Source organism: Myxine glutinosa, chromosome 11 (genome assembly GCF_964187855.1).
Source record: "Myxine glutinosa chromosome 11, kmMyxGlut1.1, whole genome shotgun sequence".
Classification (NCBI taxonomy): Eukaryota; Metazoa; Chordata; class Myxini; order Myxiniformes; family Myxinidae; genus Myxine; species Myxine glutinosa.
In genome coordinates, this window is record NC_136271.1 from 89,249,952 (window position 1) to 89,264,783 (window position 14,832).

The window sequence follows — 14,832 nt, forward strand, 5'->3', positions numbered from 1 at the left end:
GTGTGTGTGTGTGTGTGTGTGTGTGTGTGTGTGTGTGTGTGTGTGTGTGTGTGTGTGTGTGTGTGTGTGTGTGTGTGTGTGTGTGTGTGTGTGTGTGTGTGTGTGTGTGTGTGTGTGTGTGTGTATATATATATGTATATATATATATGTATGTATGTATGTATATATATATATATATATATATATATATATATATATATATATATATACTATATATATATACTATATATATATATACATATATATATACACACACACACATACATGTATCAGAATCTATAATTTCCGTTCTCCAACCTAATGAGTGCACGCCGTGACGTCACCCCACGTAGGCATGCCGTGACGTCACCCCAGGTAGGCACGCCTTGCCTGCCAAGCCACGGAGGGGCCATCTGGCAGTGCATCATAATTTAGATCTTAGTTCAGATACCATCACAAGTGCATGCAAAACTCACAGTTACCGACCTGGTTTCGCCCTTGTTGGGGCTTCATCAGGGCAACGCAGTGAGTCCTGCATACACTTGTGAATCTGAAAACCTTTCGGTTATAAACCAGTCATATGCGACTCCATACTATCAGTGGTGAACCACCACCCGTAAGCTAAACGCTCTTTCACCTACCTCATTCTCATCCACCCTCTCTGAAAAAATGTCCACTTCTCCCTTCGTTGACCTCCACACCCCTTCTGACCTCAATGACTACTACAACCACACTCTCTCCTCCTGCCTTGACCAGCTTGCACCTATAAAAACCAAAACAGTTTCTTTCACCCATTCTGCTCCCTGGTTTACCCCTGAACTCCGCCTGATGAAAACTCGTGCTCGCCAACTTGAAAGACCGCAATAAAACGGGTCTCACAATTCATTCCCAAGCCTACAAGGACCACCTACAACACTACAAAGATGCCCTCTCCCGCGCCCGCTCCGCCTACTACTCTCAAATTATCCACTCTGGCTCCGGAAACCCAAAAGCACTCTTCTCTACAATAAACAAACTCCTCAGCCCCCTGAACACCACCACCCAGTCATTCACAGTAGACAACTGCATCTCCTTCCTTTCATTCTTCCAATGCAAAATTGACAACATCTACAACAGCTTAACCACCACCGCACCCGCTCCCCCTCAAACCACCTGCCCCCCCTTATCCTGCCAACCCCTGTCTCAATTCTCCCCAGTCTCCCCTACTGACCTCTCTGAACTCCTCATAGGAATGAAAACTGCCACCTGCCCTCTTGACCCCATCCCCTCCAGCTTTGTCAAGGCCTCCCTTCCTGCTCTCTCTCCACTTATCACTGCAACAATAAACTCCTCCCTGTCTACAGGCATTGTCCCACCATCCCTCAAAATTGCTGCTGTTACCCCCATTCTGAAAAAACCTGGACTCAACCCTGACACCCTAAATAACTTCAGACCCATCTCCAACCTACCCTTTCTGTCAAAAGTTTTGGAACGCGCTGTAGCCACTCAACTCAAACATCACCTCTCTGCCAATAACCTGTATGAAACATTCCAATCCGGATTCCGCTCCAACCACAGTACTGAAACTGCTCTCCTCAAAATCACCAACGACCTTCTCCTCTCCTCTGACGCTGGCAACCTCAACATTCTCATCCTCCTCGACCTCAGCGCCGCCTTTGACACCATCCTCCTCACCCGACTTGAAACCACCTTTAACATTACCGGCACTGCCCTCTCTTGGATGAAATCATACCTCTCTGACAGACGCCAGTTCATCTCCATCAATAACTGCAAATGCCCCACTGCTCCCCTCCCCCAAGGTGTCCCCCAAGGTTCAGTTATTGGCCCCCTCCTCTTCATCCTGTACCTGTCCCCCCTTGGTCACTTAATCCGCCGTCATGGTCTCCAATTCCACTGCTTCGCCGATGACATCCAGCTTTTCATCTCCACCAAGTCCGTCTCCACCGACACCCACTCTATCCTGACAAACTGCATCACTGAAATAAAAACCTGGCTCCAAATCAACTTCCTCAAACTTAACTATGATAAATGTGAAATAATCATCATTGGCCCAAAAACGCTCACCAAATCCACCCATAACTTTGCCCTCAACATCGACGGTTTCCCAGTATCCACCTCCCCTCACATCCGGAATCTTGGCATCATCTTTGACCAAACCCTCTCCTTCGACAAATACACTAAACAGATCACAAAGACAGCCTCCTTTCACCTGCAAAACATCGCCCGTCTCCATCCATCCCTCTCCTCCACGGCTGCAGAAACCCTCATCCACGCCTTCATCACCTCCCGTCTGGACTACTGCAACAGCCTCCTCTATGGTTCACCCTCAATAATCACCAATAAACTCCAATACATTCAGAACTCCGTTGCCCGTCTACTCACCCATTCCCGGACCCGTGACCACATCACCCCCGTCCTTTACAAGCTTCACAGGCTCCCCATCCCCCAGATAATCTAGTACAAAATCCTCCTCTTGACCTACAAAGCCCTCCATAACCTGGCCCCATCCTACCTGGCTGACCTCCTCTCCAGACACACTCCCACCCGCAATCTCCACTCTGCTGGTACCAACCTCCTGACCCCCCCCCCCCCCCCCCCCCATCCGGACCAAATTCAGATCCTGGGGGGTCAGGGCCTTCTCCATCGCTGCTCACACCCTCTGGAACTCACTACCTCACACCATCAGAGACTCCTCCTCACTCACCACATTCAAAACATCACTCAAGACCCACCTGTTCAACACTGCATTCAACATTTAACCCACAGCATTTAACCCCTGACTATCTCTTGTCCTTCTCCTTCCTTTTGCTTTGATTATTTACCTATTGATTTTTGTCTTTTTGCACTTGTTTTCTGTACTCTGTCAAAGCGTCTTTGGGCTTCTTGAAAAGCGCTATATAAAATAAATGTATTATTATTATTATTATTATTATGATTATTATTATTATTAAGGTATCCCATACAGCTATCGCTCTACTTTAATGGGAGCGATAAGCACCGCCTGCCACACGCACGGTACATTACCTCTGGTATCCACTCATTATATGGAGTCGCCTAGACCGCATCTGGAGTTACTCCCAACCACATCCAGGCAACTCCATATAGTGAGTGGATGTGTGACTGATATATAATATAATATATATATATAGAATATACACTTTTTTACACCGATGGAACCTCAACACAAGACGGATGTTCCCTTACAGCTGGTGTTCTCAACTGTGCTAAGGACGCTTTGGTAAATGTACCAATTTTATTATTTAACAAATGTTGATCACAGCAAACAGCACATTTCCCAATAAACTAATTTTCAAGTTGAAGACATCGATTTCAGGAGCTTTTTTGTTTTTAACCAATGTGTTCACTGTTGGCACCTGTCCTATTCACATGTCATGCTTTGCCTTTCAGAAATAGCAGGCGAAGCAAATGTAAAGGTGGATAGAGACACCATTGAGTTCCATGATCTTCCTGAAGGCTCAACTGGTGTTTACCAGTGCGAGGCCTCAAACAGACACGGATCCTTGTTGGCCAATGCTTTCATCAATGTGCTGGGTGAGTGCTTGTGCAATGATGTCTGCAACTCTCCTTTTTAAAAAGAGGAATGTCTGTGGATTGAATATTGTTAATAAACAAGATGGCTTAGTGTCCTGGTCCTGGTGTTGTCCTGGTGTTGTCCTGGTGTTGGCTTAGCGGTTAGGGTGCCAGCTTGTGATTCTAGGATCCTGAGTTCGAATCCCGGTCGATCGCTGAATTAACGCCAGGGGGGTTGACTCAGCCTGTCATTCTTCCGAGGTCGGCAAATTGAGTACCAGCTTGCTGGGATGAATGATCCCGGTGTGTACCCCGGTTAGAATAGGTACACCGTATCCCTGCGCATCGTAAGAGGCGACCAAGGGTTGGCGTCAGGAAGGGCATCCGGCCATAAAACATTGCCTCAAACAGGGAACCATGATTGTCATGGGGCCCGCAAGGCTAACCCCCGCTCTAGCGGGGAAAATGGCCTTAAAACGATCATTCATTCATTCATTCATTCATTCATTCAAACAATATGGATGACGAGGATGTTTCAAATTGACAAGGAAGCGTCAACATCGTGACATTGTCCAAAAAATTGCAATTGGGCACCAACATTGTCATATTTTACTGTGTCGTGAGTCAGACGCACTTGAAGACAACAAACTTGAGGCCTTGTCACAGTCACTCCATCTTGACACATTCAAACCTATTGTGTTGGGTGGAATAAGCCATTTCCTTATTACCCTCGCCTGAGGCGAGGATATTGCATTGAGTCCGTTCGTTTGTTTGTCTGTTTGTTACTTGCAAAATCGAAGATTTTTCAAGTATATTGGTCGGTTGTGTTTGTGGTTCTGTCTGTCTGTCTGTTTGTCTGTCTGTCTGTTTGTTTGTCACCAGTCTACAGGTCACAATTTTCAACCGATCTTCACGAAACTTCACCAAATGGTAGAGTTGGTCAAAAGCAAGAAGCCTATTGTTTTTCGGGGCAATAGGTCAAAAGGTCAACATAGGCCAAATGGTCAACATAGGCCAAATTTCTAAAATCCTCAATTTTCATCTAATTGACTTGAAATTTGAAGAGGACTTGCATATCTGGTCACTGAATTCAGCCACCAAGTATTCTTGAGGTCAACATCGGCCAAAAGGTCAACATAGGCCAAATTTCTAAAATCCTCAATTTTCATCCAATTGACTTGAAATTTGAAGAGGACTTGCATATCTGGTCACTGAATTCAACCACGTATTATATTTTAGGTAAACACAGGCCAAAAGGTCAACATCGGCCAAATTTCTAAAATCACCAATTTTCATTTGATTGACTTGAACTTCTAAGAGGATTTATATATATGGTCACTGAATTCAACCACCATCTATTTTTGAGGTCAACATACGTCAAAAAGTCAACATAGGCCAAATTTTTAATATCCTCAATTTTCATCTGACTGACTTGAAAATTGAACAGCATTTCCACATTGAGTCACTAAATCGGGAAACTAACTATTTTTGAGGTCAAAAGGTCAAAGATCAACTCAAGGTCAACCTTCCAAAATCATCATTTTTCATCTGAAAAATCGTCATTTTTCATCCTGTTGACCCGAGCTTTGATCAAGATTGTAAATTTTAATCTTCATGAAATGGACAATTTGCTGTATCAATGGAAAACTTTTGCGGGGGGGGGGTGGATTTTGCAAGTATCGTGCTATGCATGACGTCTTCTTGTTTGTTTGTTTGTCTGTTTGTTTGTTTGTCCGCACAGAATAAATATGATTTTCTCTGCAACCGTTGGTCAGATTGAAAGGAAATTTTCGCCATGGGTGCAACTCCACCTGTAGAATTTTTAAATTATAATTTTGACATCATACGTCACGTGGTATGGCCGCCATCTTTGAAAAACCGAAACAATTTGCACCTCTATATCTCCGAAAGCGCTGGATAGAAAAAGTTGAGACATGTCTCATTGTAAAGAACTCTCCATATGGAATAACATATGTTAATGATGATGTCATAGGTGCCTCCATTATGACATCATAATTTACAAACAGTGCAAAACAAAGTACAAAAAAAGTACAAAACTTCATCCGATGAAGATGATATTTCTTGAGCATCATCTAGGGATAAATTGGTGGAGAAAAAAAAATGATGACGTCATTGGTCACAGGGTGGTTCGGCCGCCATATTTGTTTTAACACAAAAGCCTTAAAAATCTCTGATTGCTCTTTCTTGTTTGTACAGACTTGGCATTTAATATGGAATATTTTTTTTGTGGGGGTGAACTTACTTTTCAAGATGACCTAGAACCAAAAGTTCATTGGAATTATGTTGAAATTATTCTAGATTTTGTTAATGTGACCTTTAAAAGAACCAAAAACCACATTTGACATTTTGAAGCAAATAAATTGATCCTTGAAAGTGATGTAAACTGATATCGAACTCAATTCATGGACAGTACTGTGTTAAACTTCTGTGCGTTTTCCAGAAGTATATCTTTATTTTGCACATTAGGCAAAAAAATTTTTAACAAAAACAAAAGTTAAATTACGACTGGGATTACGGACAGTAAAATTACAGTTCAGTACTTCATGTAACCCCCACGAGCATTCAGGAGAGCACGTACACGTCGAGGCATGCTGTTCACGAGATTTGCCAAGGTTTGGACAAGAATCGCTTGCCATGCAGTTACAATAGCCTGCTGCAATTAACGCACAGAGGCAGGCTGCTTGTCCAAGTTGTCGATTTGACGCGTTAATTCTGCCCACAAGTTCTCTATCGGATTCATATCCGGGGACATGGCAGGCCACTCCATATGCTCTACACCATGGTCAGCAAGAAAGTGTTGGATCATGCGAGCATGATGAGGCCGTGCATTGTCATCTTGGAAGACAAAGTTTCCTCGAAAGGCTGCACGAACAAATGGAAGCAATGTTTCTTCCCGAATGGCCCTGTGCTTGAACTGGTTCAGGTTTCCATTCAGAACAACCAGGTCAGTTTTGCCCCCTGCATGAAAAGCAGCCCAAACAGTCACCCCACCACCTCCAGCTTGGACTCTTGGCACTATACAATCTTCGTTGTAGGCTTCATGCACTTGTCTGCGCACTCGGACGCGGCCACCTTGACGATAGACCAGAAAATCTAGACACGTCACTGAAGATCACGTGATTCCAGTGTCCTGGCTGCCATTGACGGTGCTCTCTGTCCCACTGCAATCGGCACTGGCGGTGTTGTCTGGTCAGGCATGGCTTTCTCAGGGGACGCCTGGCACGATAGCCTGTTTGAACCAGTCGTTGGTCGACTAGCCTTCTGGATACAGGCACATTTGTCAGTTGCTGCCACTCAGCCCTAAGCCGATTAGCTGACTTGGTATGGCCATTGCGGACTAACCGGTGCAGCTGGCGATCATCCCTCCTTGTGGTTCTGCGGGGACGTCCTGGCCTCGGTATTGGAGTAGGGACACCCCTCTGAGCATTTCGTTTCAGGATCTTTGACAACTGACCTTGAGTGATGCCATACTGCCAAGCAATAGCACGCTGTTTCATGCCGGAATTTCGTAAAGCCACCACTAAATGACAAACGGCATTGTCGAGTTGACGGACCATCTCCAGGGGAAGCGGCAATAACTTTTGTAGACGTGCAGCAGTTGTTTTCCACTAATACAGAACGCAACAACCCTTATATACCCGATTGTGAAGCCAATCGTCAAATGTACCTGTCTGTACATTTTGTCACGCCACCTGTGATATAATCCTGTTATTGACTTCTTGCTGCGACAGGCAATCAGTGACATGGTTCTTTTAACAAATAAATCACCGAAGCGTAAAAAACTCACCAGATTGATATACCGAGTTCAGAAATTAAACCCAAGTCAAGAAAAAAAAATATTCCATATTAAATGCCAAGTCTGTATTTTGGTAGCAACACCGAAACCTGTTTAAACACAAAACTAAGAACTTTCACTTTCATACATATAGTATTCTTGAAAATAGTATCGCTTATATCTTTGGAAGAATGTAAGATACTGTGCTGATAAGGTAAGACGACATGGTGTCCTGCAATTTTTAACTAACTCTGTATGAGATCGCATTTGCAAGTTTAACTCTTTACAAGGAAAAAACACCTGAACTCACATTCTGAGGTTAATATATGAAGCCGAGACCATTTTGTTTTCATCATGTACATAACATAGTAGGGAAAGGCCAACATATGAAGTATGTTCGAATGAAAGAGCCTTGCCCCTGCTCCTACTCCTCCTGTTGCCCATAATATTTCCCATCCCTCCATTCATCTCCCTCCCAAACCTCCTTTACGCTTAGATACTCTCCAAACCTTTCCCACTCCACAACCGTGAAACTGCCCAACTCCCTCAACCTGCTCATTTTCTCCTGCCCAACTCCCTCGACCTGCTCATCTTCTGCCCAACTCCCTCGACCCACTCATCTTCTCCTGCCCAACTCTCTCGACCCGCTCATCTTCTCCTGCCCAACTCTCTCGACCTGTTCATCTTCTGCCCAACTCCCTCGACCTGTTCATCTTCTCCTGCCCAACTCCCTCGACGTGCTCATCTTCTCCTGCCAAACTCCCTCACCCGCTCATCTTCTCCTGCCAAACTCCCTCGACGTGCTCATCTTCTCCTGCCCAACTCCCTCGCCCCGCTCAGCTTCTCCTGCCCAACTCCCTCACCCGCTCATCTTCTCCTGCCAAACTCCCTCGACGTGCTCATCTTCTCCTGCCAAACTCCCTCACCCGCTCATCTTCTCCTGCCCAACTCCCTCGACGTGCTCATCTTCTCCTGCCCAACTCCCTCGCCCCGCTCAGCTTCTCCTGCCCAACTCCCTCGACCCGCCCATCTTCTCCACCTAGCTTCCTTTTATCTTTTCGGTTAATCCCGCCCCTCATTTTATGACTGTGCAATGATATGTAGATATTCCTACAATGAAAAAGGAGGAGAGAGGGCTTCGTCACAAACTTTTTACCTCTGACAGGAAATGTGGATGGAGGATATATTTTCAACTGTGTCTATTTGTCTGTCAGTCTGTCTGTGAGCAGCATATCTCAAAATGTTGTGGACGGATTTGGCCTAAACTTGGGTGTGTGACAAGGACAAATTGATTCGATTTTATTTAAAATCTGGATAATTTTTAAGTGATTCTTCACCATTGAGAGAGACAACGACATTTCAAAAAGGTGTATACAGATTCGGACGAACCTTGCTGGATGATCCGTTGGTTAGGCTTCAGGATTAAGACGATTAGATCTTGGTTCAGGTCCGAATGCGGATCCGACCTATCAGTGAGATACAAAACATACATTTGTTCAGCCTGGCGGAGGTGTGCGCTCTCCCGAGTGTCATTCTGGTCATGTAGGTAATGAATAGTGTTAATGGAAGTTTAACAGATGATTCTTAATGTGCCACAACACTCAATTTCACATTGATTCTTACGTCGCATGGTATTTGTCCAAGTCGGTGTAAAAACGACTGGAAGTATGTGAGATTGGAAGCCCTTTTGGCTTTATTTTAACATTTTTAACAGTAATGTAAGTTGTAAGCCCTTTCGTCCTTTCTGATTTTCTTTCTACGTCTCTCAGCCATAAGTCCACAAATGCTGTCCGAGTCTCAGCAGTACCAGGCGGCTGTGGTGGGCCAAACGGTGCATCTTGACTGCAAGGTGTTCGCTTCACCAGAGGCAGACTTCATGTGGTAGGTGGACTTTAAAAATAAGTGTTTGAAACATCCCAGTGCTCCACTTGAAGCATTTCCTTGTTGTGGACTTTGTTTTGGTTTATTTTCCAGGTCATCCCGCAGGTTGATCATCCAATATGTCTGACGTTTACCTTTGAGTTGTTTTGTTTGCTTTCCTTTATGCATTTACCTTCGAGAGGTAGTCCATTGACCTTTGATGTTCAATCCACCAATAAACTGTCGGCTCTAATGCTTCACATTCGAGGTGTTCATCATAAAGTGTGCGGTCCCTCGGATTGACATTAGGCTGTGAACCCGTCCATGACCATTAGTCGATGAAAGTTAAGGATTCCAATTTGTCCTTCAGGAAGAATGGGTGTTATTGTCCGATACCATGATCATTTATAATTTTATTTTTGTATACAAAGTCAAGCCTCATGGAAGAGCTAAAACGCATAACAGATCAGGACGCAACATATGGAGACGGACAAACAAGTGATGCCGACAAGGATAAAGGATAGCGGAGGATGGAGGGAGTGGATGAGATGGATACAGAAGCAAACGCTCACGAAAGAAATGGGAACTTAATGGGTGCAGAAGACATCAAGGTCTTGGATTGGGGACAAACTGAGATGGTGGCTGCTGTGCTGCTGACTGCCCCCCCCCCCCCCCCCTCAGCCCTGACACCCTCACGGAAGTAAATTTTATCATCGGGAATTTAGACTAGGGAGGCAAAGTCTGATCTTTTCAATGGCCTGATCGAACATAAGTAATAGTAATAGTAATAATAATTGGCAATAATAATAAGGATCATAACATGACTCCCCCTGCCGCTCCCATAGTGAGCGGGTGTACTGGTAACTTGAAAAGTGGATGTTATCGTGAAAAAATAAATCAAAATTCCGGAAGTTGTGCAATCGATTGTAAAATACACTCATTCTAGCTCGGTTTGTTCTTGTATAATGAAAACAATAGTCATCAATAATAATCATAGCAAAGCTTGTAGATCACAAGTTAAACGTTGCCTCGGGTTGACTTTGCTCTTTCCTGTTTTTTTCTGAATTCTTCGAAAGGTTTAATTTGCTTTTCTTGCTTGGAAAGGCCTTTGTGGGTCAAAATTGGTAATCCTATCGATGTCAGCGTAATGTCACTCGTGAGTATTTATTATATCTTACGACACCAAATAAAAATGAAAACAGTACGACGCCAAATAAAATGGTCCCAATTTGCTACTCCCACAGGGAGTGTGTAGGCCTAGTGTTTCTAGTTACCCTAAAGTGAACGAGAGTAGGTTTACCATCATCGGACACCAGGTGTGGATGATGTTTCGAGCGTTTATCGGATCAAGAGAACTTCCCTTCCTCTCTGATGAAGCTGGCACAACGTCGCTTCCTCGTTATTTCCCATGGCGGTAACTATACTCCCATCATCATTGATAAAGTCGTTGTTTAGGTTGTGATTGTCTTTGTTGCTGTTTTTTGATGGAAATGCCAAAGACAAATATGATATCGAGTGTGAATTTTTGTGACGTATTTCTGAGTTCTGATCTGAATTGCTTGGTCTGCGAGTAAACGAGGACATCTTCGATTGAATAACTTGTGGGCGACCATCAAATCCGGCCCTGTGGGCAACCATCAAATCCGGCCCTGTGGGCAACCATCAAATCCGGCCCTGTGGGCAACCATCAAATCCGGCCTTGTGGGCAACAATCAAATCCGGCCCTGTGGGCAACCATCAAATCCGGCCTTGTGGGCAACCATCAAATCCGGCCTTGTGGGCAACCATCAAATCCGGCCCTGTGGGCAACCATCAAATCCGGCCTTGTGGGCAACCATCAAATCCGGCCCTGTGGGCAACCATCAAATCCGGCCTTGTGGGCAACCATCAAATCCGGCCCTGTGGGCAACCATCAAATCGGGCCCTGTGGGCAACCATCAAATCCGGCCCTGTGGGCAACCATCAAATCGGGCCCCGTGGGCGACCCGTGTTTGATTAGGCTATTTCTGCAATCGTGCGGTCTGTTCCGACAGGTTCAGGGACGGTGAGCCCAGCCCGCTTCAGGATCCTCGGTTCCTGAACTCGGCAGGCTCGGATCAGCTGGTGATCGCGTACGCGCTCAAATCCGACAGCACAACGTACACGTGCAGCGTCCGGAATGAACTGGGGAAAAATGAGACCAAAGTGCAGCTTGTGATCAGGGGTGAGTATTTTCGCCGTTTGTATCGGTGTGTAATTTCAACTGATGGGATTTATTCACAAAATAATGATGCTGCATCACCTTTACACGCTCCTTACCATCAAACGAATCCCACACGTGTGTGGATCATTGATAACGGCACATTATTCACTCCACTCCTCAACTACACGGTCTCAATCCCATACGTCACACCTCAGAGCACACCCAACCGATAGGAGCCGACACCGCAGTGTACCGTGAAATGTTGATCTCTCTTGTCTTGTAATCAGCATCTCGAATGTTATTGTGATGTTCGCTTTTGTTTTCCACGGATATTGTGATGCTTATCCGGGATGGTTATAATAATCCAAGATAACATTTCCTCGAAACCCACAACGTGAGCGTTGATTGGAGGTTATCGGTGCGGAGGTCTCGGGGTGGGGGTGTCTGTTTCCAAATTAAGGGTGTAGTACTGGTGAAAAATTGAGAAAACTACATCGGTACCTTTGAGAGGCCTTTACACAAAAACAAAGTCAAGTTAATATCTAATTTTCAGTTTTTCTTGAAAGATATAATCTTGGCTTTAACTCAGGCCAGTTTCAACGCTTCTTTGTCATATTATATGCATATAATTTGCATAAATTAGACCGTCAATAAAAAACAAGGAAAAACTAGAACGGGCACTCGGTAGAGCGCATACCTTCGCCGCAGCTACTGTTCTGTACTTGGCATGGGAGTGTAGGGAACAGAACAGTGAACAGTTTGGTGCTGATTTCATGCAAATCGGATAAGAATTGACCGAGTTATGACAAAAAACGCACATTTTGCAAGGTCGTGACCCCCCTGACCTTTGACCCGATTGCTCCCAAAATCTAATCAAATGTGTCCCGTATAATAACCAATCATCCCACCAAATTTCATGCAATTCGGTTGAATACTTTTTGAGTTATGCGAATAACATACACACACACACACACACAGACATACAAATAAATACACAGCGATCAAAACATAACCTTCCGCTTTTGCGAAGGTAACAAAGAACACATTTCTACTTCTATCTTCTATGTCACCTATCATTCTTTTCACACAAAACTTGGTACATGTATTATACATGTTACTCTACTACCTGATGAGAGGATTTTGTGAAATTATGTCAAATGTTCACTAATTAGCTAATTATGCCAATTACCAGATAAAACTTGGTTGTCCTTCAATAAATCCACAATGGCTACTCCTATAAACAAAAGCCTTCATCATTTTAAAGGAAGTGATATTCTGAATATCCTGTCCAAATTTCAGCCCAAAAGAATGATGCAAATTAAAGTTACTAGGGCATGCCCGTACTATATCTATATCTAAAATTATATCCCCCCCCCTCTATTTACATGAAATGGTTTGGTCCAAAGCGAACGGCTTGCGAGTACGGTGACAATCCCCCCCCTCTATTTACATGCAATGGTTTGGTCCAAAGCGAACGGCTTCCGGAGTTTGGTAAAGAAATCGCCATCGCGTGCACAAACGCGCAGGAAAGCGAATGAATCGCAAATTCGTTTTTATTAGTTGTAAAACATAGTTTAACGCCAACATAGTTTGCAAACGTGAAATAAATGAATACGCTCTCAAATGTGCCATCCGAGGCAGAGTGTGCCCGCCACGTTCGGCACACGCGATCGTTCGCTGCTCTCTGATTGGTTGAATCGTTTTTTGGACATAGCTCGGTAAGTAATTGTCCGATTAATATGAAACCTTGAAAAGGCACATCCTCGGGTCCCCAGCAATATACCTGGCAAGTTAAAAGTATATCGGACCCGTGGTTGTCGAGAAACAGCGGTCACAGACAAACGTACAGACAGACAGAGATTACTGGAATTATAGATAGATAACAAATTTCATGCAAAATATTATATTTAATTGAATTGAAATTTGAATTTTTCAATAATTAGGGGTACTTCTATGACCTCTAATAGCATGGTTCTTGTTTATAAGACGATAAGGAAACTGTTCAGCTAAAAAAAAAAATCACCTGTTCACCAGAACTACACCCTGAAGCTTTAAATCAGGATGCCCATGTCTCGTTTTTCACTTTTATTATCTAAAACGGCCATTTGGGTGTTAAATTGTACTTCTTCTTCTTTTGTATGCAGCACAAGGCTGCGGACTAGCATCGTTGACTGAGGGTGCAGCTGTGCTGCTGATGCAGTGCCCTCTGCCGGTTTGGGCATTAATTTATAAATTGTTCAAGCTGCAGGCGATAGCTCACCTACTCTTCACGAAAGATACCGTGGGATCTTTCACGTTCACCAACTAATACCGGCAGATGGGACGCCAGCTTAATGTCCATCCGGGGGATGGAACACACTTTTTAATGGAAATCGCTCCGAACAAGGCGTGCAGCCACTCCCGGTAAGGGGCAAAGGGAAGGTCAGAAAATGATAAGGATAAAGCAAAACAAAATAAAAAATAAATAAATAAAAAATAACAAGAAAACATCCAAGAGACAAGCAGTCGCAGAAGTCAGGTAACCACTTTGATGAATCATCCTGCCTATGAAACACCAGGATGACATTTTATAGCCGGGCCAGGATTCAAACCCAGGATAGACAGCCTATAGGTGAGTGCACATACCTACATGTATAAGCTATCCTGCCAGCCCGTCAAATCAATAATGCAGACGTTGGGGGCAAGGTTGTCAGTAATATGTGACGATGATCAATTAGACTGGTCAGTATTCTCATAATTGTAAATCCACGGGGGTTTCTTTGAGAAATTCGGCAACATATCTTTTTCTATGTGTTTTTGTATGCTGAATCCAAAAAACAATGTTGCCGAGGCTGAATTTGAAGTTAACATGCCCAAAATGGCCGCCAATTCACACTAAAAATCTTATATTTCAGCTGCTAAACAATGTAGAAAGTTGATTTTGGTGGCTATACCCACATTTTTAGGGACAAGAAAGTTGATTAAGCCAAAATAAATTCTTATTATGCCCACCATCTTGGATTTCAAGATGGACACCATGGTCAAACAGGTATGATTTCTAATATATCAGAACTTGTAAGCCATCAAAAGATTAATTCTTGTAGTAATACATCCACCTTTATTCTGCCAAAAAATCTGGCCATGATGATAACTTTTCACATTTCATTCAATAGTTGTGTCGTTATTTTACGATACATATGCAATTCAAGACGTTTATGCAAGTCTTCAGATTTAAGTTTGGTTTATACATGTGAGGTCTTGGTTAACATCAGCACAGGTACATAGTCCAGTACAAGGAAGTTTTGCTTTCCTGCACCTGCACCGGAGGTTCCTGCAGCCAGTTTTGCATTGGCAATGAATAATTTCCAAACAAGCTCGGGGAATTGGCTCCAAAGACATAAGGATCGGTACAAGATCATTCTGTTCAATTTGCCATCCCATATCTTCTGGTTCGGGCAGTCTCTGCATGGCAATATTTTCCTGTCGCCACACCATCACCTGAAAG

At 43.9% G+C, this 14,832-nt stretch overlaps 1 protein-coding gene across 8 annotated transcripts in view; it reads left to right on the forward strand.

The window, feature by feature from the left end:
- LOC137437105 (neuronal cell adhesion molecule-like) overlaps window positions 1–14,832 on the forward strand; it is a 361,237-nt gene that overhangs the window by 270,756 nt on the left and 75,649 nt on the right. For all 8 annotated transcript variants that reach the window (XM_078786852.1, XM_078786854.1, XM_078786851.1 and 5 more), the window contains 3 exons: window positions 3,388–3,531; window positions 9,076–9,187; window positions 11,200–11,369. In XM_078786852.1, coding sequence (XP_078642978.1) covers window positions 3,388–3,531; window positions 9,076–9,187; window positions 11,200–11,369 — 426 coding nt within the window. The remainder of the gene's footprint in view (window positions 1–3,387; window positions 3,532–9,075; window positions 9,188–11,199; window positions 11,370–14,832) is intronic.